Source organism: Schistocerca americana, chromosome 5, assembly GCF_021461395.2.
Source record: "Schistocerca americana isolate TAMUIC-IGC-003095 chromosome 5, iqSchAmer2.1, whole genome shotgun sequence".
Classification (NCBI taxonomy): Eukaryota; Metazoa; Arthropoda; class Insecta; order Orthoptera; family Acrididae; genus Schistocerca; species Schistocerca americana.
This window is the reverse complement of record NC_060123.1, coordinates 172,836,006-172,863,160: the sequence shown is the minus strand read 5'-3', so window position 1 is coordinate 172,863,160 and position 27,155 is coordinate 172,836,006. Positions and strand designations below refer to the sequence as shown.

The 27,155-nt window shown below is 38.6% G+C and overlaps 1 protein-coding gene across 1 annotated transcript in view; it reads right to left on the bottom strand.

The window, feature by feature from the left end:
* The window catches only part of LOC124615859 (receptor-type tyrosine-protein phosphatase kappa), a 722,136-nt gene that overhangs the window by 26,905 nt on the left and 668,076 nt on the right, over positions 1 to 27,155 (bottom strand). Inside the window, exon 14 of the mRNA XM_047144018.1 lies at positions 9,045 to 9,180. Coding sequence (XP_046999974.1) covers positions 9,045 to 9,180 — 136 coding nt within the window. The remainder of the gene's footprint in view (positions 1 to 9,044; positions 9,181 to 27,155) is intronic.

Below are 27,155 nucleotides of genomic sequence, written 5' to 3'. Positions count from 1 at the left end.
ACTAATACATAATAGCTTGGAGCAGTAACACACATTCACCAATGAAACAATTATGCAGTAAACTGACACAGACAACCTGTTTTATGGAAATACAGGTTAGCCATGTCACAAAGAATGGGGAATTGGATGGGAATGGAGACTATTTTTTACGTGATGGGTAGTATCACACACTAACATGTAAGTGAAAAAACAGAGATAGTTTGGCAAGCAAATTATGGCTGCTGTAGCTGAGCATGTTATTTTCTCTGGAGAAAGAGCACTAATGAGGTTTCCAAAAAATGAGGAATGAAAGTAATACAGAACACTCAAGTTATCTTTGAAGAGGGAGTGCTAGTGAATAAATGATTTGAAAAACCAATAAAAAGACTAAAGTAATGTATTACATCTCTGGTCATACAGTCAAGGGACTAACTAGGTATTAAGTAAATGTGTCTTATCTTTTAAGAGAAAATTCAGAATTATTTTCAACAGAACTTGAGAATATAATAATATGAAGTGCAAGAACTTGTCACAAGAAATGAAGAATAGAGTATATTATCACTTATTGCAAACTAAACTTTTGCATGGTTTTTGGTGCAGGCAGAATGTGATTGCTTTGATAATAAAGGAAGATAAATCATATAATCCATCGGTTGTGGGTAGATCCTGGGTGAACAATTAATTAACAAATAGTATTTATGGGAAGGTAATTTATAACACAGCAAGAAGAACAAGTAGAAGTTATAAAAGGAGGAGTCAGGAAATACACATTGGAGTGACTGGATAGAGTTAATACATTATGGGGATACTTTGTCATTGGGGGGTTTAAAGGTAAGGGTTAGAAGCCGTGCATGTTGTTAAAATATTTAAGATAGGGTGTATCCAATTTTGTGTAGTACTGGAGAGGTAGAAGGTAGGTGGACCCTTGGAATGAATGGTCAATGCCAGGGGTCAGGTGGATCCCCAGAATGAATGACCCACACCTCTTTTTTTGTAGAGGGGTGAATAGAGGGACAATAACATTGAAAAAATAATAAGGGATTTACATAGTATCTACCCACAAAACAGGTGTAACCACAGCTTTTACAGAGATAAGATGCTGTAGAGTGACTTAGTCAGTGTCAGGATGTTCGCCAAAATAGGGCACAGATGATTCTTTGCATACACATTTCGGCACAAATTTGACTTACCACAGATCTGAGAAATGAACTTGTAGAAAGTGGTGTAAATGAAAATGTCAGCACTGATACCTTATGGTAAATTTAGAGCTAAACATTTTTTAAAAAAAACTGGTGTAACTTATGCTCTCATACGAAATAATTTATGAGTGAAAGAGAAAGGCAGTTATGATACAACCTGATTAAACAGTTCAGTTATTTCTCATATTCTACATGGAATGGGAAAGGGGGGGGGGGGGAGATTGAGATATCAATCTCATAATAGAAAGGGACCAATATCAATAAAACCGAAAATGGAAAAATTGTTTACTGCATTACGGAATGTACTGAATGAAGGAGTATGGCATAAACAAATTTTTTGAACAAAGTACATTACGTGTAATTCTATTCTTTGTCCAAACAAGCTGAATTATGTATGAAGATCTATTTTCAAAAATAAGATTGGATGCTCTCTAAATGGACTTTAAGGACTGGAAATAATGTTAAGTGAAATGAAGAAAAAACCTACTGTTATTGAAAGAGTACATTCTTTAATGTTATGAGATGTTAGTTAACTAAACTGGATTACCTGACATCTGTCATTCTCAGCGAGGGGATCTGCAGTGTAATATGGGATTCTATGGAATAATAAGTTACACTTCCATCCTCTTAGATTGACCAAAGATGTTTGTGGGAACTCAAAAATGAAGTTTAGGTAGTTTTTAAGGACAAGGGAATTCATTGTGCACACTTTTGCTTAACATGCTATTTTTAGATGCAGATGGGGTGCGAATGCCTCCAGCTATGGACATTGACAAGGCATGATAGTGATTGCACATATCCACCTGCTTGGTAGGCTTGCTTATACTTTGGCATTGTAGCTTGGTGGTACCTTGCAAGTCACGCAGGAAGGGGACACTGGTAAGAATGTAAATGACTAAACAGTTGAAGATCATACTTGAGATCTGTCATTTTGCTCTCAATTGTCAAAACATGTATATTCACATTACAATTTGCTGTGAGATGCAACTCATGAGCAATCTGCATCATCTGCCATTGTAAAAATAAGAGTACAGTGGAAATTTTGCTGTTATAATGCAGAGGAGTTATCACAAATCTGATTACATCATTTCAGTTGCTTAAATAGATTGGAGTTCTCTTTCAGCACCCATCCCCAACTGTCAAGGAGAGGTCACACAGCATGGTTTAATCATACTGCATAGAAGGTCCACAACAGCAATTAATTTGAAGAATGTTAATCGAAAATTAGTTGGAAGATAAAGCTGACACACACACACACACACACACACACACACACACACACACACAAAGCTGAGTGACATGTATGAGGTGTGCAATGTTACACCCCAGTATGGATGGATGAGAATCCTTTTGGAGTTTGGAAACAAGACATCAACAATAGTTTAGCACTAATGTATGAGATGGCATAATTGGAGACAGAGTAACTGACCCTCCTTTTTTTCCCACAGAACACTGATTGGAGCATCACACAGTGTATTTTTAATGGAACATTAAATGTTTTGCGGGGAGATGTTGCACTACAGAATGAGTGGTTCACAATATGGCACCATCTCATTTTGCTCCGCACACAAGCACAATTTTAAATCAGCATGTCCCTAATAAATGGATAATTCCTGACACAGCAACATCTTGGCATGATTCATCATCTAATCTCAATCACAGGAGTTTTATTTTGGAGGGGATTTAAAGGACACACTGCACTGAAGACCTATTACGAATATTGCCATTCTTCACCAGCATGTTCAGGAAGGATTTTAGCAGATGCTTGGAATATGCGAGCGAGTAAGACATTCTATGAAGTGGCATTTAGGTACTTGTGTTATAGATCATTTATGAATCAAGAAACAAAAATATCTGTAGAACCAAGATGGAAATCTGAAAACAAGAACACACATATGAAGCAAACATGTAACAAAAAAAAAGTATGTGAGAAAATGAAACCACATTGACTGTATGTACATACGAACATTTTCGCTTCCTTTCAAGTCCTCTGCCCATTTCCAGGAGTTTCCGATATATTCGTTAACCCCTTGTATAAACTTCCAGTGACCAGAAGTGAGGGAGGCACAAAACTGAGGGTTGACGAAGCACAGAGTGTGTCACTGATGGTGGTCAAACCTTATTGGGAGTTATAGGTTGACATAGTTGTTTAATCAAACAACTGAAAGTCTAGGTTGGAATATCAACAATTATGAAAAGGGTCGATCATCACTCATTGTACAGGTGACTCACTGAGTTGCAGAGAAGCACAAAGAAATGATTATTACAAACTAAGCTGTCAGCCAAAACCTTCTTCAAAAGAAGAAACACACACACACACACACACACACACACACACACACACACACACAGGCACGAAAAAGCACATGACTGCTACCTCTGGCTGCTCTGACCAGAAAGCAATTTGAAATGCATCAATTGGGAGAGATAATCTGAAGTGGAGAGGGGAAGGGATAGCAGGGTACAGGTGGGAGAAGAGGAATCAGTGCAGCTTGGCACAGTGTGCAGGGACTAGAGATGGCAGAACAAGGCCACGAGGTACAATGTCAGGAAGCTGTGGGAGAAAGATTGGGGGAGGGGAGGTGAAAAAAAGGTGTGGGAGAACAAGATTAGAGAAGCAGAAAAGACCGGTGGGTGCGCTGGCAGAGAACAATCTATAGTGAGGGTGAGGGGATGTGAATCAGGAGGAAGAGAGAGGATAGAGGGGGCAGAAACAGTTGGGTGGAAGGTGTTGGGATGGTAGGTTGAGGCGGGGGCAATTTCAGGATTGAAAAATGTATTTTAAGGGTAACTCCCATCTGCACAGCTCAGGAAAGCTGATGGTGGAAAGGAGGATGCAGATGGCTTGGATTGTGAACAAGCCTTTGAAATCAAGCATGTTATGTCCTAGGCCCTTCTTCCTGGCAGACAGCTGGTTGGTAGACATACCAATATAAAATGCTGAGCAATGATTGCAGCAGAGCTGGTTTATGACATGTCTGTTTTCACAGCTGGTGTGGTCTCTAATGGGGTAAGAGGAGCTTGTGACAGTACTGGAATAGGAAGTGCTGGGTAGATGGATTGGCAGGTCTTGCACTTTGGTCTTCTACAGGAATACGATCCCTGTGGTAAGGGGTTGGGACTGGGAGTGGCATAGGGATAAACTAGGATATTGTATAGGCTGGGTGGGCGATAACTTCAGGAAAGGCGGGAAGGATCTTGGGTAGGATTTCCCTAATTTCCAGGTATGATTAATGATTATCTGCCATCACTGCCTCAAATTAGGTGTATTCTACCCAAGATCTTCCCCACCCCTCTTAAAGTGGAGTTCCATTGCCCATCCAATCTTCAAAACATCCTAACCCATCCCTATGCCACTTCCAATCCCATCCCCTTGCCACAGTGATCATATCCTTGTGGAAACCCAGTGCAAGACCCACCCAGCACTTCATATTCTAGTCCCTTCACAGGCTTATCTTACCCCATCAGAGGTCAGGTCACCTGTGTAAGCAGCCATGCCATATACCAGCTCTGCTGCAATCATTTCTCAGTTTTCTATATTGGTATGACTACCAACAAGCTGTCTGCCGGGAAGAATGCTCAAGAGCAAAGTGGGAAATACTACGACACAATGTGCTCGATTTCAAAGTCTGCTTCAAAACCCAAGCCATCTGCATCCTCACCTCCACCATCAGCTTGCCAGAGTCACGCAGATAGGAGTTACCCTTAAAATACGTTTTTTGCTCCTGCAATAATCCCAGCCTCATTTTACAGTCAGCTCCTGTACCTTCTGCCCCACGCACTCTACGCAACTGTTTCTGCACCCTCTATCCTGTTACCTCCTCACTATTTGCCGCCCCCTATCTTAATTGTCTGATGCTCTCAGCCAACGCACCTGTCAGTCTTTTCCCTTTTTCTACTCCTCTCCTTTCCATTTATATTTTTCCTTGCCTCTCCCTCCACCACAAGGTACTGATGACCCTGCAGTTTGGTCCCTTTACACCACAAACCAACCAAACAACTCCCCCCCCCCCCCCCCCCCAATCACCAAACCTTGCACCTGGCAGCCTCAGTTTGCCAACTCTACTCCCTGCAATCTCCGCTAGAGTGTTTAATTTCTTAAAATTATAAAGAATGTAAATACCAGTTGTGGAAACATAATTTATTTATCTTGTTGCAAATCGATTTTGGCTGATATCAGTCATTATCAGTGCATTTTTCTAACCAATACATGCCATAAGTAGAAGTACTGTCCTTGGCAGATTTCTGTCAAGAAGTCAAGGACAGTACTTCTACCTATGGCATGTATTGGTTAGAAAAATGCACCGATGATGACTGATATCAGTCGAAATTGATTTGCAACAAGATAAATAAATTATGTTTACGCGACTGGTTGCTACATTCTTTATAATTTTATATTCCACGGTCGCTGCACAGAAAGGGAACCTTATGGAGCCCAACATTCAAAAGTGTCAATTCTTCTTCCCTCATCCATACTCTGGTATCCCTTTATCCCTTCCCTATGCCCTCTCTGGACTGATGCTACCATTCAACAAGCTTTTGTTGCATTCTGGCCAATGTGGCTGGAGACAGCAATCTTGGGTATATGAGGTGTGCTTGCTTGTGTCAATGTGCAAGTGTTTTTCTTTTCTAAAGAAAGCTTTTGCCGAAAGCTTATATGTAACATACTTTTTGGCATCCCTGTCTGCAACTCAGTGTGTCACCTTTACAGCAAGTAGCAATCTATACTCTTCATAATATTGTTGATATTCAAACCTGGACTTTCCATTGATTAATAAATGACCATTTCAGCTTATTACTCCAACAATATTCAACAACCACCACCAGTGGCATGCTCTGAGCTTTGTCAACCATCCTTATGATCTCAATGAAGGGTGAGACCTATAAGTAAATTATTCTTTGTCTATGACTTCAGATAAGTCAATTTTCTTGGGTAACATAACTAAACTATTTTTATTATTATGGACAGTGAAAAATGCTTATTCTCACTCACTCAGTCATCATCAGAATTTTATTATATACCTTTAGCGTCCATGCAGTACAATTACGGACATAAAATTCTGTGCCTTCCCCCTCCAGGACATGGACATGTCCATTCCTCTGGATTCACGGGGTATCGCTTCGCTCCAGTTGTGTTTTTACTTTTCCAGTCACTGGAACATTGTACAGGGTGTTAATAAATATATGGGCAACCGATTCATAATATTGTTGATAGCCATTTAACTGGCATTTCCAAGAAAAATATATAAAATCACATAGCAAGTGACCCTGAATGGTGGATAAAAGTTTGATTTTTATAGTGACAATACTTCTAGGTTTAAATGTGATTACACAATGACGAAAAAAGCTCGTGCCACACCACTGTGTCATTGCTTGATACTGAGATGGCATGCAGAGCTATTCTACCTAACTTTATGCATGATATTCTCAATGCATTTAAGATTATCAAGAATGGCCTCAGATCATGACTGAAAGAACAGAAGTTGATAATTCAATTTTGTGCAGATAATAAATTCAGAAAACGAATTCTTTAGAAGAAAATTTAATTGTAAGATCTTATTTACTAAATCTTTGTAATGTGTATTTAATTTTCTTACCCTTCTTATACAATTCTAATCTTTGCATTAATAATAAAACACAATGAACAAATTACATAGGCTCAAACATATTTTGTTAAAACCAAACAGAAGTAAAACAGTAATGAACTCTTGACCCATGATATTCTTCGCTCAATACTTGGTTGCACAGCCCTTTGTGTGCATTGCTGCAGCACACCTGAGTGGCAAGTCCACGAGTTTGGCCAATTGTGCCTCAGGAATCTTCTTCCACTGCTAACACAGTCTCTGCAGAAAGTCTCCTTGTTGGTGCAGTATTGTTGGTGAACAAGTCTATCCAGTTCACTCCTAACTGTTCTATGGGGTTTAAGCCTCGACTTTGGCTTTGCCATTGGAATACTTTCAGTTTGTGCTGGTTCAGAACTGGAATGAGATTTTCACTCTGCAGCGGAGTGTGCGCTGATATGAAACTTCCTGGCAGATTAAAACTGTGTGCCCAACCGAGACTCGAACTCGGGACCTTTGCCTTTCGCGGGCAAGTGCTCTACCATCTGAGCTACCGAAGCACGACTCACGCCCGGTACTCACAGCTTGACTTCTGCCAGTATCTCGTCTCCTACCTTCCAAACTTTACAGAAGCTCTCCTGCAAACCTTGTAGAACTAACACTCCTGAAAGAAAGGATATTATGGAAACATGGCTTAGCCACAGCCTGGGGGAGGTTTCCAGAATGAAATTTTCACTCTGCAGCGGAGTGTGCGCTGATATGAAAGTAAAGCTGTGAGTACCAGGCGTGAGTCGTGCATCGGTAGCTCAGATGGTAGAGCACTTGCCCGCAAAAAGTAAAGGTCCCGAGTTCGAGTCTCGGTCCGGCACACAGTTTTAATCTGCCAGGAAGTTTCATATCAGCGTACACTCCGCTGCAGAGTGGAAATCTCATTCTGGAAACATCCCCCCAGCTGTGGCTAAGCCATTTCTCCGCAATATCCTTTCTTTCAGGAGTGCTGCTTCAGAACTGTCTTCACATGGCCAGAAGTATGCTTTGGATTGCTTTCAAGCGAGAACTGCCAATTATTAGGCATGTTTTATCTTCTGTGACATATCATGTGGTCTGTTACTGTTTCCTCATACTTTGGACTATCCCTTACCCCACAAATTTCGATATTTTGTAAGAAACAGATCTACACTACAGAACTTCCTCCTCCATGATCCAAGGTGGGTATTTGGCACTTTCTGTCATTACTTTAGTTTGTTGGCTATCGAACCTGCTGGATCCCATCTGGGGAGAAGAGATTAAACTTGCTTTCATCACTCCATAAAATTTTTGACCAGGCTTCAGTGGTTCACAATGTGCACTTCTTAGCAATCTACAGTGTGACCTTATTTTTTGCACTATCATAAGTTTTTGAGAAGTTTGCCTGCCATTCGGATCTATAGCTGCTAAGTGATGTTTAGCTGCTGAAATATGGACCTTCACCCTGCGTTTTACCTGCAGATTATTATATATTGCCTGGGCTGGTTTTTTGGGGTCAGGTATGAGATGACACTATCTTCTTCTTGGCTTTCAGCCATCTATATTTCAAATGCAATTTATTTATGTGACCAGTTTCAGTGTTTCACTATGCCATCTTCAGGTCCCCTGACTGACGTGTAGGAAGAATCCAACCTCATGTGTAGTGGTCTGAATAGGCGCCAGCATTCAGAAACTGGGATGCGTAGACCTCTTTTTCAACAATGCGATCTCTCTGTTCATCAAAGGGCTGCTGAAGGTGTTTCTGATTTTACAGTTTACTTTGGGCATTGTTCTCTATCATCATCATTTTTTTCTGAAGACAGGCACAGACACTCACAAGCTGTTGTGATATGCCAAACGCCTTTGTGATAAAGGACTGAGTTTGGCCTTGACTCAGTGCTACTAAGACACCTTGTCTAAAATCTACTGGATATTGTTTACTTTTAGGCATAGCTGAAAGTAAGTAAAAGTATTAGAATTAGACCTGCTTCATGTAATTAGAATTGTTGCCCTCTTCCCATTTTACAAAATACTTACAAACCCCTTGAAAACGGTGTTTATGGCGAGGTCAAGCAATCTTCTGTCTGACAACCAGTTTGTTTGGATTTTGTGTATAGATAAACACACATACCAAACTACTAGTTTAACTACAAAATTCTTTTGAGTGATACTGTAGGTGACAGGTTACAAGTTTTAATACCGAAGTCAAACCAGTAAGCTTAAATAAAATGCTGTCAACCAATTCTGGTTCACAAAGTCTTAAAGTGTTTCAACAGACCATACATTGTTATGTCCTTACCATATTTTCTACTAGTTGAGGACGATGCCTACGAACAGTCTTGACAGCCTGGAAAATGTCTACTTCTCCATGCTGTATAACCTGTTCTATACAAGCATTTGCTGCACAATAAACACCACATCTGCTTCGTCCATCCCTGTTGGAGAAAAACAAAGCAAGTCTATAGTACGACATATACTTTAATTCAAATTTAAGAGCACTACAGAGATAATCTCTAGCACACCATAAGGTACATTTTTGCAGACTATGTTCCAATGCAATCAACAACTGTTAAATATTAACATACACATTAAAACAGTGCTAAGAAGAGTAAAACTAATGTTTACACTATTAAGTGAACAATATGGTCAATCATTATCTTCGTCGGTAGCGCAACTATTTCATGTGCTTCTTCTGTCTTCTCCATGCAGTATGGTCTTAAGCTTAGACACCCCCACTGCTCCTCCATGTTTCCTAATATTATCTACCTGTTTGATCTTTTCTTGTTTTTTGAAATCCACAAAAGCCTTTCCTTGGCTCACCTAGTATCCATTCACCTGGCTAATCTCCTACTTGCTTCCATTTCATTTTCAGTACAATTGTAATAATTTCTTTTACTGCTGTCAGTTCCTGAATTCACTTAGTAATTTCCAGGCAGTTTTCGATTTCCTGCTAACCTGCCCCAGTTTTTGGAAGGTTTTCTCACACTTAGTTTATGTTTTCAATATAATGGAAGGAAACATTCCACGTGGGAAAAATTATATATAAAAACAAAGATGAGGTGACTTACCGAACAAAAGCGCTGGCAGGTCGATAGACACACAAACAAACACAAACATACACACAAAATTCAAGCTTTCGCAACAAACTGTTGCCTCATCAGGAAAGAGGGAAGGAGAGGGGAAGACGAAAGGAAGTGGGTTTTAAAGGAGAGGGTAAGGAGTCATTCCAATCCCGGGAGCGGAAAGACTTACCTTAGGGGGAAAAAAGGACAGGTATACACTCGCACACACGCACATATCCATCCACACATACAGACACAAGCCTTGTGTCTGTATGTGTGGATGGATATGTGCGTGTGTGCAAGTGTATACCTGTCCTTTTTTCCCCCTAAGGTAAGTCTTTCCGCTCCCGGGATTGGAATGACTCCTTACCCTCTCCTTTAAAACCCACTTCCTTTCGTCTTCCCCTCTCCTTCCCTCTTTCCTGATGAGGCAACAGTTTGTTGCGAAAGCTTGAATTTTGTGTGTATGTTTGTGTTTGTTTGTGTGTCTATCGACCTGCCAGCGCTTTTGTTCGGTAAGTCACCTCATCTTTGTTTTTATATATAATTTAGTTTATGTTTTATTACGCTAAGTTAGAATTGGTAAAGTACAGGGTGTCCCTGGAGGAATGGTCAACATTCAGAGATATGGCAGGAGTCATTATTTGAAGCAAAAAAAGTCCCGTAAACATGGGTTCTAAAATCCACACATTAAGAGATGCGAGTACTACTTCACTTTCAGTATTTGTGAAACAAATGTCTTCTACCGCAAGCTCTTTGCTTCCCATATTTTGGGAGGAGGTAATATAGACAAAAACAAGAAAAAACTGTCTAGTAAACTTGAGCTCTAAAATGCAAACCTTAAGATCTATGAGCAGTAGAAGAGAGTGTTTCACAGCATCAGAGGTAAATAAGTGTTCATATAACTCTTACGGTATGCATTTTAGAGCCCGTGTTAACCAGACTTTTTTCTTTGAATGAATACTGACCATTGCTGATGGTACACCTTGTATACTAATCGTAAACTTCTTGTTTCATCCACATAGAAGCTTCATTTGGAATACCCTATTCAGTCTAGTTTTATTATAATTGATTTTCTGGCCAATCTTATTCTATTAATTCTTTTCATTCATTGTTTAAAGTTTATCTGCACTAGAGGCAAAAAGAATGATGTCACCTGTTAAATGAAAGCATTTCTGATATGTTCCATTAACCCATAGCCCTTCTTCATTATCATAACATGTAGGCTTTCATTGCTAGTGTCTTCATTAATTAAAACTTCTGGGCTAAGAGGCTATGGTTGAACAGTAGAAATTCTTCCTCCTGATGTTCCATTGCCAACTGTGGGCAATGAAACATCAGGAGGGACTTTTGAGTATAGTTTAGGGGATGTGGAATGCCCTGGACTGATTCCTCATATGTATAATGGTGAATGGAATGCTGTGAAGACTTGTAATTCAGGTAGGCTATGTACTATGAGTCATTTTTAAAAGATACACAAATTTTACAAGTGCCTTTGAACTACATAATACTCACTATGTGAACATTGTTCTTATGAATGCTGGTATGCAGTCTATTCCATGTTTCTGGATCACCTATGGCATTATCTTAAATTCTGATGATAAAACAAATGGGTCTTAGGTTCAGTCTTCACTTACTTACGTTTTTATATCCTTTTGTAGTGCATACTTAAATGCTTTAGGTTGGTTACATTATTCTGAACTACACTACATCAAAATTTTATGCCCTCTAGGGGCATTTTACCACTTTGTCGTTATCTGGGACTTTTCTACTTGTTTAGTTACAGTTATTATTATTATTATAACATTTTGTATACCTATGTCACATAATAGTTTCCACAGTTATTTTTCTGCTTTAGTTAATATATTATAACTGCAATGCCACCTGGTGGCACATAGTTTTTCTTAAATTGCCACAAGCACCTAACATCAATCAGTGTTCTGCCTGCTCTGACATGGGCATTTTCATTTTACTCTGTTTTGCATTGGTGCTATGTGACAGGGATAAATTTGTCCACCAGTTGTGATAAGCTCTTTTCGTATGTGGATACTGGCTAATATAATGTTACTGTACAATGTGACAATGCTCTAACGTATTTGGGTAAGAATTATATGGTTTCAACCTTGCAATGATATAATGACACACTGCATCCTAGTAGATATGTATATTTTTAGGTCATATGTATTTTAACATTCATTGATATAACAGAGGGAAACATTCCACGTGGGAAAAATATATCTAAAAACAAAGATGATGTGACTTACCAAACGAAAGCGCTGGCAGGTCAATAGACACACAAACAAACACAAACATACACACAAAATTCAAGCTTTCGCAACAAACTGTTGCCTCATCAGGAAAGAGGGAAGGAGAGGGAAAGACGAAAGGATGTGGGTTTTAGGGAGAGGGTAAGGAGTCATTCCAATCCCGGGAGTGGAAAGACTTACCTTAGGGGGAAAAAAGGACGGGTATACACTCGCACACACACACACATATCCATCCACACATATACCTGTCCTTTTTTCCCCCTAAGGTAAGTCTTTCCACTCCCGGGATTGGAATGACTCCTTACCCTCTCCCTAAAACCCACATCCTTTCATCTTTCCCTCTCCTTCCCTCTTTCCTGATGAGGCAACAGTTTGTTGCGAAAGCTTGAATTTTGTGTGTATGTTTGTGTGCCTATCGACCTGCCAGCACTTTCGTTTGGTAAGTCACATCATCTTTGTTTTTAGATATATTAACATTCATTGAGCCGTACATGTGCAAAAAGGTTGGCCCATGACTACTGTTAAGCATAAGTACATAATTTATTGTTGTCGGAGTGTCTCCTATTGGCCTGGTGATTAGACACAGCAGTGTTAGTCATATTTGGTATGTTCTCACTTTGTGTAAACTTTGTTATAATGACAGGTTGTGTCACACTAATCTACCTCACATGCAATTTTCTATAAAACTTCAACTCTAAAGATGGCTAGCTGGTTTAGCAGAAACCAGTTACCATAATTATACGACAGTTTTTGTGATCTTGAGTAATAATGGATTACTTATGAGAATCCATACCTTTTATCATATATATATACACTCTTGTTCATTTTCTTGTGCCTTTGTCCCACACCAGTGCAGCGTCAACACAGTTATTAACAGATGAGGCATGGTTAATTTAAGTAGAGGACAGATGCCCTTCCTGTCAACAAGTTGTTACCACCCCCCCCCCTCCCCCTCTCCTGGCATACAGTATGTGTACCCCACCTGTCTGCACAAAATGTTATTCATGTGAAAGAGAGCAAAACTTTTCTTCTAAAAGTTTGTAAATCATGTAACTGAGGCACAACTTGGTACCAGCCTGAAAAACCACTTCAGGCTGGCCCTCGTTGCCAACCCGTGGGCGGATTTGATCTGGGGCACATGCACTCCCCATTCCAGAAGTGGTGCTTTAACACATATGGCTATCTGGGTGGGTCCTGATATGTATATTAGTTATGAATAACGTTGATTTAACACTTTATGGTCAACCAAGAAGACAATTTTAATATACACTGCCTGATACAAGAAAAGGGAAGCACCCAGAAGGGGAGAAGAAACTAGATGAAACTTCAAAGGGTGGGAGGGTATGTGAGCCACATGAACATCTATATGACTACTCTGTAATTTGCACTTAAGTCTCTGCCAGAGGATTCATCAAACCACCTTCATGTTATTTCTCTACCGTTCCACTCTTGGACAGCAAGCAAGGAAAATGAACACTTAAATCTTTTTGTGTAAGCTCCAGTTTCTCTTATTTTATTACAATGATCATTTTCCCTATATAGGCTGGCATCAACAAAATATTTCTTACATTCAGAGGAGAAAGTTGGTGATTGAGGTTTTGTGAAAAGATGCAGCCGCAGCAAAAAATACCTTTGTTTTAATGACTGCCAGCCCAATTTGCGTGTCATATGCATGACAGTCTCTCCCCTATTTTGTGATAATACAAAACAAGCTGCCCTTCTTTCAACTTTTTCAGTGACCTCCCTCAATCCCACCTGGTACAGATGATATACTGTGCAGCAATATTCCAGAAGAGGAACACGAGCATAGTGTTGGCAGTCTCTTTAGAGACCCGTTGCATCATTCATAGATTACAAAATTGTGTCAAATCTATGAAGAACTTGACAGTATGAACCCAGTTATCAGTACAATATTGAATGCTCTCTGGCCTCGATGCATGCAATAATTTGGTTGGGAAAGCTGTCACAAAGTCACCCTATCCTCTTCTGAGGAAAACTGGGCCACAACTATTGTAACCACTTCTTTATACCTTGTAGCTCACCTCAAACATTTCATAAGAGACAGATCTGGGGAATTTGCTGGCCATAGTACCTCAACATCATGCCAACAGTTCACAGAGACGTGCACCACGTGTGGACAAGTATTGTTCCATAGAAAAGTGACACCACATGGTAACACATGATGATGCAAGGTGTGTCTGACATACTGTTATATCATCAGAATTCTGACAATCAACACCAGCTGTGATATAAAGTCATACGATATGGCTCCCACTCCATGATATCAGGAGTAACATCGCTGTGCCTCTCCAAAGCAGTGGAAGAATGAGACCTCTCCCCAGGTCACCTCCATAATTACTGACAATGGTCATCTGGGGTAGTGCAAAACTGTGGTTCATTGCTGAATGCAATGTGGAGCTGTTCATCAGCAGTCCATGCTTCCTGTCTTGGAACAACTCCAAAGACAGCTGTCTGTATTGTGTTAATGGCAGTCTACAGAATGGAAGGTAATTCCCTAGTCGAGCTGCTGCAGTCTCCAACCAATGGTGCAGGGAGTCAATTACTTGTTCTTGGATGGCAGGCACAGATGTTGCGATATGCTTGCTGCACAATATGGTGCTCTTCCCTTGTGGTGGTCAGATATGGTCAACCAGAACCTTGATGACAAATACACCTCCATGCTCATGCAGTCCAACATTGGGCTACTGTCACATCAAAAAGGCCCAGAAATATGCAAATTGCATGATTCAACCAGACAGCCAAATGGGATCCCACAATGAGGCCCCTTTCAAATATTATTAGCTGCTGATAATACGGGTCACAAGAGTACACAACAGCTCAATGTCCTACACCTAACCACTCAACGTCTGGCATGTTCACACACATTATATAAAACTGAAGAAACTGCAAAAAGGTGGGAATTTAAGGAGATGGGACCTGGATAAACTGAAAGAACCAGAGGTTGTACAGAGTTTCAAGCACAGCATAAGGGAACAATTGACAGGAATGGGGGAAAGAAATACAGTAGAAGAAGAATGGGTAGCTTTGAGGGATGAAGTAGTGAAGGCAGCAGAGGCTAAAGTAGGTAAAAAGACGAGGGCTAGTAGAAATCCTTGGGTAACAGAAGAAATATTGAACTTAATTGATCAAAGAAGAAAATATAAAAATGCAGTAAATGAAGCAGGCAAAAAGGAATACAAACGTCTCACAAATGAGATCGACAGGAAATGCAAAATGGCTAAGCAGGGATGGCTAGAGGACAAATGTAAGGATGTAGAGGCTTATCTCACTAGGGGTAAGATACATACTGCCTACAGGAAAATTAAAGAGACCTTTGGAGAAAAGAGAAACCACATGTATGAATATCAAGAGCTCAGATGGAAACGCAGTTCTAAGCAAAGAAGGGAAAGCAGAAAGGTGGAAGGAGTATATAGAGGGTCTATAGAAGGGCGATGTACTTGAGGACAATATTATGGAAATGGAAGAGGATGTAGATGAAGATGAAATGGGAAATACGATACTGCGTGAAGAGTTTGACAGAGCACTGAGGGACCTGAGTCGAAACAAGGCCCCGGGAGTAGACAACATTCCATTAGAACTACTGACAGCCTTGGGAGAGCCATTACTGACAAATCTCTACCATCTGGTGAGCAAGATATATGAGACAGGCGAAATACCCTCAGACTTCAAGAAGAATATAATAATTCCAATACCAAAGACAGCAGGTGTTGACAGATGTGAAAATTACCGAACTATCAGTTTAATAAGTCACGGCTGCAAAATACTAACACGAATTCTTAACAGACGAATGGAAAAACTGGTAGAAGCGGACCTCGGGGAAGATCAGTTTGGATTCCGTAGAAATATAGGAACACATGAGGCAATATTGACCCTATGACTTATCTTAGAAGCTAGATTAAGGAAAGGCAAACCTACGTTTCTAGCATTTGTGGACTTAGAGAAAGCTTTTGACAATGTTGACTGGAATACTCTCTTTCAAATTCTTAAGGTGGCAGGGGTAAAATACAGGGAGCGAAAGGCTATTTACAACTTGTACAGAAACCAGATGGCAGTTATAAGAGTCGAGGGACATGGAAGGGAAGCAGTAATTGGAAAGGGAGTGAGACAGGGTTGTAGCCTCTCCCTGATGTTATTCAATCTGTATATTGAGCAAGCAGTGAAGGAAACAAAATAAAAATACGGAGTAGGTATTAAAATCCATGGAGAAGAAATGAAAACTTTGAGGTTTGCCGATGACATTGTAATTCTGTCAGAGACAGCAAAGGACTTGGAAGAGCAGTTGAACGGAATGGATAGTGTCTTGAAAGGAGGATATAAGATGAACATCAACAAAAGTAAAACGAGGATAATGGAATGTAGTCGAATTAAGTCGGGTGATGCTGAGGGAATTAGATTAGAAAATGACACACTTAAAGTAATAAAGGAGTTTTGCTATTTGGGGAGCAAAATAACTGATGATGGTCGAAGTAGAGAGGATATAAAATGTAGACTGGCAATGGGAAGGAAAGCGTTTCTGAAGAAGAGAAATTTGTTAACATCAAGTATAGATTTAAATGTCAGGAAGTCGTTTCTGAAAGTATTTGTATGGAGTGTAGCCATGTATGGAAGTGAAACATAGACGATAAATAGTTTGGACAAGAAGAGAATAGAAGCTTTTGAAATGTGGTGCTACAGAAGAATGCTGAAGATTAGATGGGTAGATCACATAACTAATGAGGAGGTATTGAATAGGATTGGGGAGAAGAGAAATTTGTGGCACAACTTGACTAGAAGAAGGGATCGGTTGGTAAGACATGTTCTGAGGCATCAAGGGATCACCAATTTAGTATTGGAGGGCAGCATGGAGGGTAAAAATCATAGAGGGAGACCAAGAGATGAATACACTAAGCAGATTCAGAAGGATTTAGGTTGCAGTATTTACTGGGAGATGAAGCAGCTTGCACAGGATAGAGTAGCATGGAGAGCTGCATCAAACCAGACTGAGGACTGAAGACCACAACAACAACGACATATATCCTAACAGACCTGTTAAGAAAACTAAACATGAACAACACTAATGCATTCTTGTGGATGTTCTACCTGTCACAAAGAGTTGCCTTCCCTGTTCCACTCATGAATAGCGCATGGGAAGAATGACTTACAGTAATCCTCTATATTAGCTATAATATCTCTAATTTTTTTATCACGGTCATTTCACGAGATTGATGTGGGAGGAAGTAATCTGTTTGTGGGGCAGTGGGTTAATAATACTGAATTTGTTCATCATAGTCTTCTACAACAGCCTGGAAACTACTGACCATAATTTCCAGTCTACAAGTCCACATTCTCATTGTGCCCATTGAAAGTAAATGTTCCTACTAGCTATTTAATCAGCGGGGTCAGGAGCTATGACTATAAGTAAAAGTTTTGAATTCTATCTGATTAACATATTCAGTAAAAGTTCACACACACAAACATAGTAATATTTCTGATAATAATAATAATAATAATAATAATGTCCCTAATATACACAGCACTATGAGCAGTTCAGAGGTGACCTCTACAGTAAGTTCCAACTAAATAAGTCTCTCGCCCTGACTTCTAATCATCAAAGTTAATAGCTCACCACAAAAGTGGAAAATAAACTGTGAATGTTAGCCCCAGTAACTTTGATTGTGACAGAGGGGTGAATAAGACAACACTAGATCACAGTTACCACCTGTGCTGATGTTAGAAGAAGATGGTGTATCATCATAGAGCAGTGTGGACCTGCAAGCTACCTACAAGCTGCTGCACATGCTCATTGGTGCCAAGACCTCCCCTGGAGCTACAACAGTAGGCCATCCTCACTGAAACAGCTGCTGCTGCTGCTGCTGCTGCCTGCATTACATTGCAATGCATCACATACCATTTTCCAGTAGACCATGCTGGCATTGCTTGTTGAGGTCAAGCAATTAAGTCAAGTCAAGAATATTTAAAATATTTGTTAACTGCTTCCAACAGGCTATTGAAAATGGAATGTACTGATAAGAACAATGTGAAGTTAAGATGGAACCACTCTCTGACGATGAATCCTCAGATTTAGAAACTGAAAGAAACTGAAATTAATGAGGATGGTTCTGCCAAAGTAATAAATCCAGAATCAGGAGTAAAGCTCAGTGTTAATGCAAAGTTAGAACCATTTTCTGATGACAAGGTAAAAGAAGTTGAGGTCAAAAATGAAAAAGTAGAATTAGTAGACTTATCAGATAATGAGACTGACTTCAATATTTCTGAAATTCAGCCAAGTCAGGGAATGCTACATACTCCTTTAAAATTGGTGGTAATGCTAAGTGGCAAAGTAGAACACCAAACTGGATGCAATTACTGTTTGCTAAACATGAATCACATAATAAAGAACTAAAGCATAATAATAAAGAACTGAATAGTAAGACTGCAGCTAATACTAAAGAACTACAGGATAGTAATAAAGAATGACCTCAAAACTGAATAGTTTAAATTATAAAATTGATTCTGACCACCATGATCTGCAAGTAAAAATAGGGGAACAGCTAACTAAATTGCATAGTACTTTCAAAGCCGAAATTAGCAGAGATTTCAAAGGCACAGATGAACTTATGGAAGGAAGGTTGTCAGAAAGAGTAGGCAATGAATCCAAACTATGCTCTAATCAATTTGAAGAAGTAACTACTAGAGTTCATGCTTGTCATAAATATATTAAGAAAATAAAATCGGATTTTGTGAAATTCTGACAGAGCGGAAGCAGTAGAACTACAAGCAGAGGGACTAAATACTAGTATTACTAACACAGAAAATTGAGTAATCTCTGATAACTCTTGTAATACTACTCTACAACATGTTCCTTCAGTTGATGCAGCTTTCATCAGATGTCATCAATTTACATGTTTTGATCTAGACAAACAAATTCACCTATTAGAGTTCTAGAATGATTTTGAGGATGTTTTGCCTATTGCAAAGTCAGAATTAGAAAAAATTATTTCATAAGAAGTCATTTGTCAGGAGATGCTTTGCGATGGTCAACTGATGCACTCACTAGATACAAAACTCTTTCCGAATTTACTACTGCAGTTCTTAATGAGTGCTGGTCACACAACAAACAAAACAATGTTTTGAGAGTGTTTGGAGTAGTAAAAAGTTTGCTCCAGGATGTGAGTCAGTAAGAGAGTTCTCTAGAAAGTGGGTCTAATGGCTGTCACACCTGACAGAAATGATTATAATGGGACTAGAAGGTAAAGTGATTTTATCATTGAGATAAGATGGAGAGCCAAGTACTACCCTATCTGATTCTGTATCGAATGACCACAACAGGTCGCATGTGGGAAAGTAAGTCACACCTATGAGGAAACTGGCGCTCACAAGGTACAAGCAGTAACACAGCCAGTAAAAAAAAAAAAAAAAAAACATACCACAGTCAGTCGGCACACGCAAATAGATAACAGGGATGATGAAATGGGAACAGACAGTACCAGTGATATGCTAAACCTCCTGCTTATATAGTTGACAGCATTTTGGACTTTTTTTTTTTTTAAAAAAAAAAAAGGTCAAGAAGGAAAAGGAAACACTACAGATAACAGGGAGGAACAAGTTAACAGGTTTAAATCTGATAAGGATGAAGATGAAATAAAGGCTTACATCTTTTACAATAATGGCAATATGAAGGCTAAGGTTTTGGTACAGGACGCAGAGGAAGTTTTGCAAGGTTTTGAAGAGGAGGAATTAATGGATGAAGGGGGTACCAATAATAATTAGGTCAAGGAACCTATTAGCTGTACTGACTTGCCACAAACTTTAAATGATGATAATAGTGTTATATATAGCAATCTTGTGCAGGGACACAGTCACTCAAAGGTAGAGTGTAGTTTAGCTGATGTGCAGCAAACAAAAGTAGGGGAAGTTGTCAAGTGCTTTGATTTAAAATTGGTGAACAGGTTGGAAAAGATAGTTGGAACAGAAGAGATTGATGACCCAGTGAATCTAAGTGTGAATGTACTTGGAGCTGAATAAAACTACTTTAGCTGGAAACAGATTAAAAAGGATTTATTAGAAGACTTTATTGAGTAACCTGTTAAAACCAGAATAACTCACCCTATTATAAAAACTAACATCTTAAGAGTAATAGTGTGTTGTCTTCTTGATAGTGGCAGTGAAGCTAGTGCTTTGTCCCAAGTGTTCTTTGATTCTATTCCTAATAAGAATAAATTAACTGTCATGAAAGTGAATGGTTTAAGAATAACTGGTGCTCCTGGAAAAGTTTCTAGACCCATACAGCATGGAGCTTTGATACCAATTGGTAAGGCGACATAATAATACACCATTCTTGTTTAACTGTGCTTGGTTTAAGTATTGAGATGTTAATTGGCACAGATTTCTTAACAATATGCCAAGGAAGGATTGATTTTGACCAGAGCCACTCAGTATTAACATTACCTGATTCTCGTGTAGTTAAAGAACCTTTTATTGGAAATTATACAGGCAGTAATAATGAAGCATGAGAGCTGCCTATTAGAACAATAAGGAATAAGGTATACTTGGTGGAAGATTCTGAATTCAGTAATAATGTGCAAGATACTAATGTGGTAGGGAACTAGAAGAGAGAGAGGCAAAGGTAAAGACAACAAATCAGATTTCTGATAAACAGAGAAAGTTAAACATTATGAGTGCCATTTGAATGTTAAATCTGGGCAGGGTATTTTTCAACAAACCATATCAGATACATGTTTCAAGAAAGCAAGCGGTTAAGAAAGAAATTCAACTTATGTTGGCATGGGGTGTCATTGAGCAAGCAGTTAGTAAATAAAAGAATCCTTTTCTTGTTGTGCGTAAACATGACAGAAATATTAGATTAGTACTGGACGCGTGCAAGTTAGAGAAGATTGAGTGTGTAAGAGACAAAATTCCTGGGCAATGAAACTAGCAGGGAAGTTATATTACCTGACCTTTTCAAATTATCAGTCACCGAAAAGTTTGAAGTGCCCAGAAATAAAAAGCATCTCAGGTCAATGTTTGGTTCATTCAAATTCTACCACCACTTTGAAATAGATTCATTGTTTAATGCACCTTGTTTATTCCACTTGTTGAAAAAGAATAGCCCCTTGGGTTTGGACTAAAGAGTGCCAGACCACTTTTGAAGAATTAAGGAACATTATGATGAGTAGTCTGCTTTTGTATCATTCAGATTTTTTGAACCCCTTTTGCATTTCAGTTCACACAAGTAGTTATGGGATTGCAGTACAGGTGGTCCAGGTGAAATAGAAGGGGACCAAGAGGTACATAACACAATGCATTGTTGAGTCATTCACTTCACTTGCTGAGCAGAATTATGGAATTTTGAAATTAGAGGCACTGACTATTGTGTTTGATATGAAAATGTTTGAGCATCACTTGTTAGGGCACAAGGTGATAACCTGTAGTGATCACAGTGCACTTACAGTTTTAAAAACTTGCAAACCGGGACATCTAGGATTAACCAGGTGGGCTATGAACCTTCAGCAGTTTGACCTTGAGATTAAATACATACAAGGGAAGGACAATCTGGTAGCAGATGGGCTATGAAGAAATGCTGAGTTATGCAGGGAATTAGAAATTCCACAAGCAGATTGGAATGAAGCAAGCAAATTGGTCATAATGAGCTCAAGGAGGAAAGTGCTTTGAAGAAAGTATGCAAAATCTTAAGGGAGCAAAATGATGATCATCAGCTGACATTGATCAATGAATAGAATAGCAAATCTTTGTTTACAGTAGTATTATAACATAACAAGGAGAAAAACAGAAAGCAAAATTTTATTTTAGGCATAAGAAAAAATATTTGGCAAATTATGTAACATAACATAACACTGGAAAAACCTGATTAACTGCAGAGGACACACTTTGCACCCACCTATCAATCTGTATGTATCAGTCAAAGGCCGGATTATACTCTGCCTCAGATGACATCACAGCCAGGCTGCTATTAAATGCGTGTTTGGTAAGAGTGGGAAGTGGACTCGCAGGTACTGTACACTGTCCTGGATCACTTAGATTTCACATAAGTAACTGTTTGTGTGCTGCCCATAATGTCGACAAAATCACGAGGCAAGTGGTGAGGTTATTTTCCACTTTCGTGGGCAGCAATTAACTTTGATGATTAGAAATCAGGGCGAAAGAACATTTTAATTGGAACTTACTGTAGAGGTTGCCTCTGAACAGCTCATAGCGCTGTTTATGATAGGGACATTATTATTATTATTTCTTCTGACATTATTATTATTTCTTCTTTTTCTCAGACGTTATGTCTGGTTAAAAATGGAAATTGACACAGATCTTGATCAAGCGTGACCTCCTTTTAACTGTATGGTATATGTTACATTGCATTTAGGGACTTTCGGGTAATTGAACAAGTATCAATAATTACAGATTTCTGTAGTTGTATATATAAGTTTGGATATAGCTGTATTGCATTGATGTACTGGTGGATATTGTGTGGTATGACTCCTGTAGTTGATAGTATAATCGGTATAATGTCAACTTTATCCTGATGCCACATGTCCTTGACTTCCTCAGCCAGTTGGATGTATTTTTCAACTTTTTCTTCTGTATATTTGTTGTATTGGGTATGGATATTTCGATTAGTTGCGTTAATTTCTTCTTTTTATTGGTGAGTATGATGTCAGGTTTGTTATGTGGTGTAGTTTTATCTGTTATAATGGTTCTGTTCCAGTATAATTTGTATTCATCATTCTCCAGAACATTTTGTGGTGCATACTTGTATGTGGGAAATAATGTTTTATTAGTTTATGTTGTATGGCAAGTTGCTGATGTATTATTTTTGCTACATTGTCATGTCTTCTGGGGTATTCTGTATTTGCTAGCATTGTACATCCACTTGTGATGTGATCTATTGTTTCTATTTGTTGTTTGCAAAGTCTGCATTTATCTGTTGTGGTATTGGGATCTTGCTTGCTGTAATATCTGGTGTTTATTGTTTGATCCTGTATTGCAATCATGAATCCTTCCGTCTCACTGTATATATTGCCTTTTCTTAGCCATGTGCCGGATGTGTCTTGATCTATGTGTGGCTGTGTTAGATGATACGGGTGCGTGCCATGTAGTGTTTTCTTTTTCCAATTTACTTTCTTCATATCTGTTGATGTTATGTGATCTAAGGGGTTGTAGAGGTGGTTATGAAATTGTAGTGGTGTAGCCGATGTATTTATATGAGTGATTGCTTTGTGTATTTTGCTAGTTTCTGGTCGTTCTATAAAGAATTTTCTTAAATTGTCTACCTGTCCATCATGTAGGTTTTTTATGTCGATAAATCCCCTTCCTCCTTCCTTTCTGCTTAATGTGAATCTTTCTGTTGCTGAATGTATGTGATGTATTCTATATTTGTGGCATTGTGATTGTGTAAGTGTATTGAGCGCTTCTAGGTCTGTGTTACTCCATTTCACTACTCCAAATGAGTAGGACAATATTGGTATAGCATAAGTATTTATAGCATTTGTCTTGTTTCTTGCTATCAATTCTGTTTTCAGTATTTTTGTTAGTTTTTGTCTATATTTTTCTTTTAGTTCTTCTATAATATTTGTATTATCTATTCCTATTTTTTGTCTGTATCCTAGATATTTATAGGCATCTGTTTTTTCCATCGCTTCTATGCAGTCGCTGTGGTTATCCAATGTGTAATCTTCTTGTTTAGTGTATTTTCCTTTGACTATGCTGTTTTCCTCCATTTGTCTGTTCCAAAAGCCATATTTATATCATTGCTGAATACTTCTGTTATCTTTAGTAATTGGTTGAGTTGTTGATTTGTTGCTGCCAGTAGTTTTAGATCATCCATGTATAGCAAATGTGCGATTTTGTTTTGGTATGTTCCAGTAATATTGTATCCATAATTTGTATTATTTAGCATGTTGGATAGTGGGTTCAGGGCAAGGCAGAACCAGAAAGTACTTAATGAGTCTCCTTGGTATATTCCACGCTTAATCTGTATTGGCTGTGATGTGATATTATTTGAATTTGTTTGGATATTAAGTGTGGTTTTCCACTTTTTCATTACTATGTTTAGGAACTGTATCAATTTAGGATCTACTTTGTATATTTCCAATATTTGTAGTAACCATGAGTGGGGTACACTGTCAAAAGCTTTTTGGTAATCAATGTATGCATAGTGTAGCGACCTTTGTTTAGTTTTAGCTTGGTATGTCACCTCTGCATCTATTATCAGTTGCTCTTTACATCCTCGTGCTCCTTTGCAATAGCCTTTTTGTTCTTCATTTATAATTTTGTTCTGTGTTGTATGTGTCATTAATTTCTGTGTAATAACTGAATTTAATATTTTGTATATTGTTGGTAGGCATATTGTTGGTAGGCATGTTATGGGGCAATATTTAGCTGGGTTTGCTGTGTCTGCTTGATCTTTAGGTTTCAGATAAGTTATTCGATGTGTAAGTGTATCAGGGAATGTGCATGGGTCTGCAATGTAACTGTTAAATAATTTAGTTAGATGTGAATGTGTTGAGGTGAACTTCTTCAGCCAGAAATTTGCTATTTTATCTTTTCCAGGGGCTTTCCAATTGTGAGTAGAATTAATTGCTTGGATGACTTCATGTTGCAAAATTATCACTTCAGGCATTTGTGGTATCATCTTGTATGTGTCTGTTTCTGCTTGTATCCGCCGTGCATGCCTGTTATGCTGTACCGGGTTTGACCATATGTTGCTCCAGAAGTGTTCCATGTCTGTTATGTTCGGTGGATTGTCTATTTTAATGTGTGTGTTATCTATTGTCTGGTAAAATTTCTTTTGATTTTTGTTGAATGTTTGGTTTTGTTTCCTTCTATTTTCACTTTTTTTGTATCTTCTAAGTCGTTTGGCCAATGCTTGTAATTTCTGCTTCTTTTCATCTAACTGCTCTATCGCTTCTTGTTGTGAGATTTAACCTAACCTTTTTCATTTTTTGTCTGATATTTCATTTCTTATAAATTGTGTTAGCTGTCCGATGTCTTTTCTGTTTTTCTATTCTGATCTGTAGCCTGTGTTGCCATGCTGGTTTGTGGGTTTCTTCTGTGTGTTGGTTGGTTCTGATCTCTGCCTAGCGTGTATATTTAATGTAGTGAGTGCTCCTATATAAATCAGTAGTTGTAACTCTTCCGTAGTTGTATTTTCATTTATTTTGTTGTGTATGATTGTGTTGATAGTTGTTATTGTTGTTTCAACTTGTGGGTTATTTGGTGGTCTATGCAAGAATGGTCTAATGTCTGTATTTGTGTCTTTGTATTCTATATATGTCAGCTGAAATTTTTCTTCTATATCTAACATGTGTGTCACTTCATGTTCTATTTGTGCTTGTTCTGGTGGCTGTCTTAAGATTTCGTTTTCCTCTGATTGTTTAACTGATGCGTGTTGTTCTTTGTTTGCTCTGGGATGTTTGAGTCCATTACTGTATTTTCTTCTTCTTCTGATTGCACATTATTGTGTTCTAGTATTTGTTGTACTTGTTGTTTGATGTTTTCTAATTCTGACTGGGGTATCCTGTTATTTTTGATTATTACACGGACCTGATCAGCTAGTCCTTGTTCTGTTAAAAATTTTATTTCTGGGTATCTGGTAATAAATGTTGTGTACACTTGTGATCTGTATCCAGTTGTGTTTGTTCCTAAGTTTGTTGCTTGGTAATAACAGAACATGGGGTGTCGGTTAACTTCATCTGACCATCTCATCCACTGTCTTTGTTTTCCTTCTAGAGTGGTTGCAGGAAGCATATCCTGCAAAACACCTCTATTTGGATTTAAATCATTTTCCGTGTGGCTAGCAGTGTCGTTACCATTGTGGATGGGCATAGGATTCAAGCACATCCCCGACCATGACAGCGCTTCTCCGAGGCTTCATTAGTTCTGTCCTGAACCAACTAATCACACTATAAGGGGGGTTAGCCCTATTAGTGGTTTGTTCTTTTCGTCGCCTTTTACGACTGGCAGAACATACCGGAGGCCTATTCTTTTCCCGGGCCTCCACGGGGTTTATTATTATTATTATTATTATTGATTATTCCCATTTAAAGAGAGCGTTTGAACTTGAATTCTTTTATGATGCTTAATTATGTTTTTTCTGAGCCCAAATTTTCTTCATGTGTTCACTGTGTTGTTTCTTTCGCTCCGCTGTCCATTTGCATCCTGGTCTCTTCTGTGTTGTGGTGTCAAATTTATGTTTTTTGATGATGTTCCTGAATTCAGTTCTATTTTCTGCATTGTTTACTGTTATGTGCGCTTGTCTGAGGTCCTCTTCAACTTCTTTTATCCATTTTGTTTTCCCCGTCTGAGTTGATGACTTTAAGAATTCGCTTTGAAATGCTGTTTTCATTCATCCTGTGGATATGTCTGTAGAACTGCATTCTTCTTTTTCTTATTGTATCCGTAATCTTGCCTGTGTATTTATATAATTCTGATGTTGGTCTCTTCTTCCAGATTCCTTGCTCTTGTATCGGACCAAAAATTTTCCTGAGAATTTTCCTTTCTTGTTTCTCTATTTCTTTGATTTTAGTTTGCCCACCTATTTGTGTTGTTTCAGATGCATACAGTGCCTCCGGAAGTACGACAGTGTTGTAGTGCCTCAATTTTGCGTTAATGGATATGGACTTTCTGTTATAATAGTTGCACATGAGTTTATATGCTTTCTGTAGTTTTTTTACTATTTCCTCATTGGCGTTTAGGTTGATCCCTGATGGCTGGATGATTTCTCCCAGGTATTTAAAATGTGGTACTTGTACGATTTTCCCATTGGATGTCACAATAGGCAATTTGTCTTGTGGCACTCTTTCTATGTACTGGGTTTTCTCATACGAGATTTGCAGGCCAGTTCTTTGTGCAATTTTGTGTAACTTCTCTATGCCGTTAGTGGCTTCTTTTCTATTATTTGTGAGGATTGCAAGGTCATCTGCAAAAGCTAAACACTTCACATTGAATCTATTATCTTCTAATGCCAATTTGGATTCCTGTGACTTCTTTTTCCCACATCCTCATAATTTTTTCAAGAATGATATTAAAGAGTAATGGTGAAAGTCCGTCACCCTGTTGCACTCCAGTTTG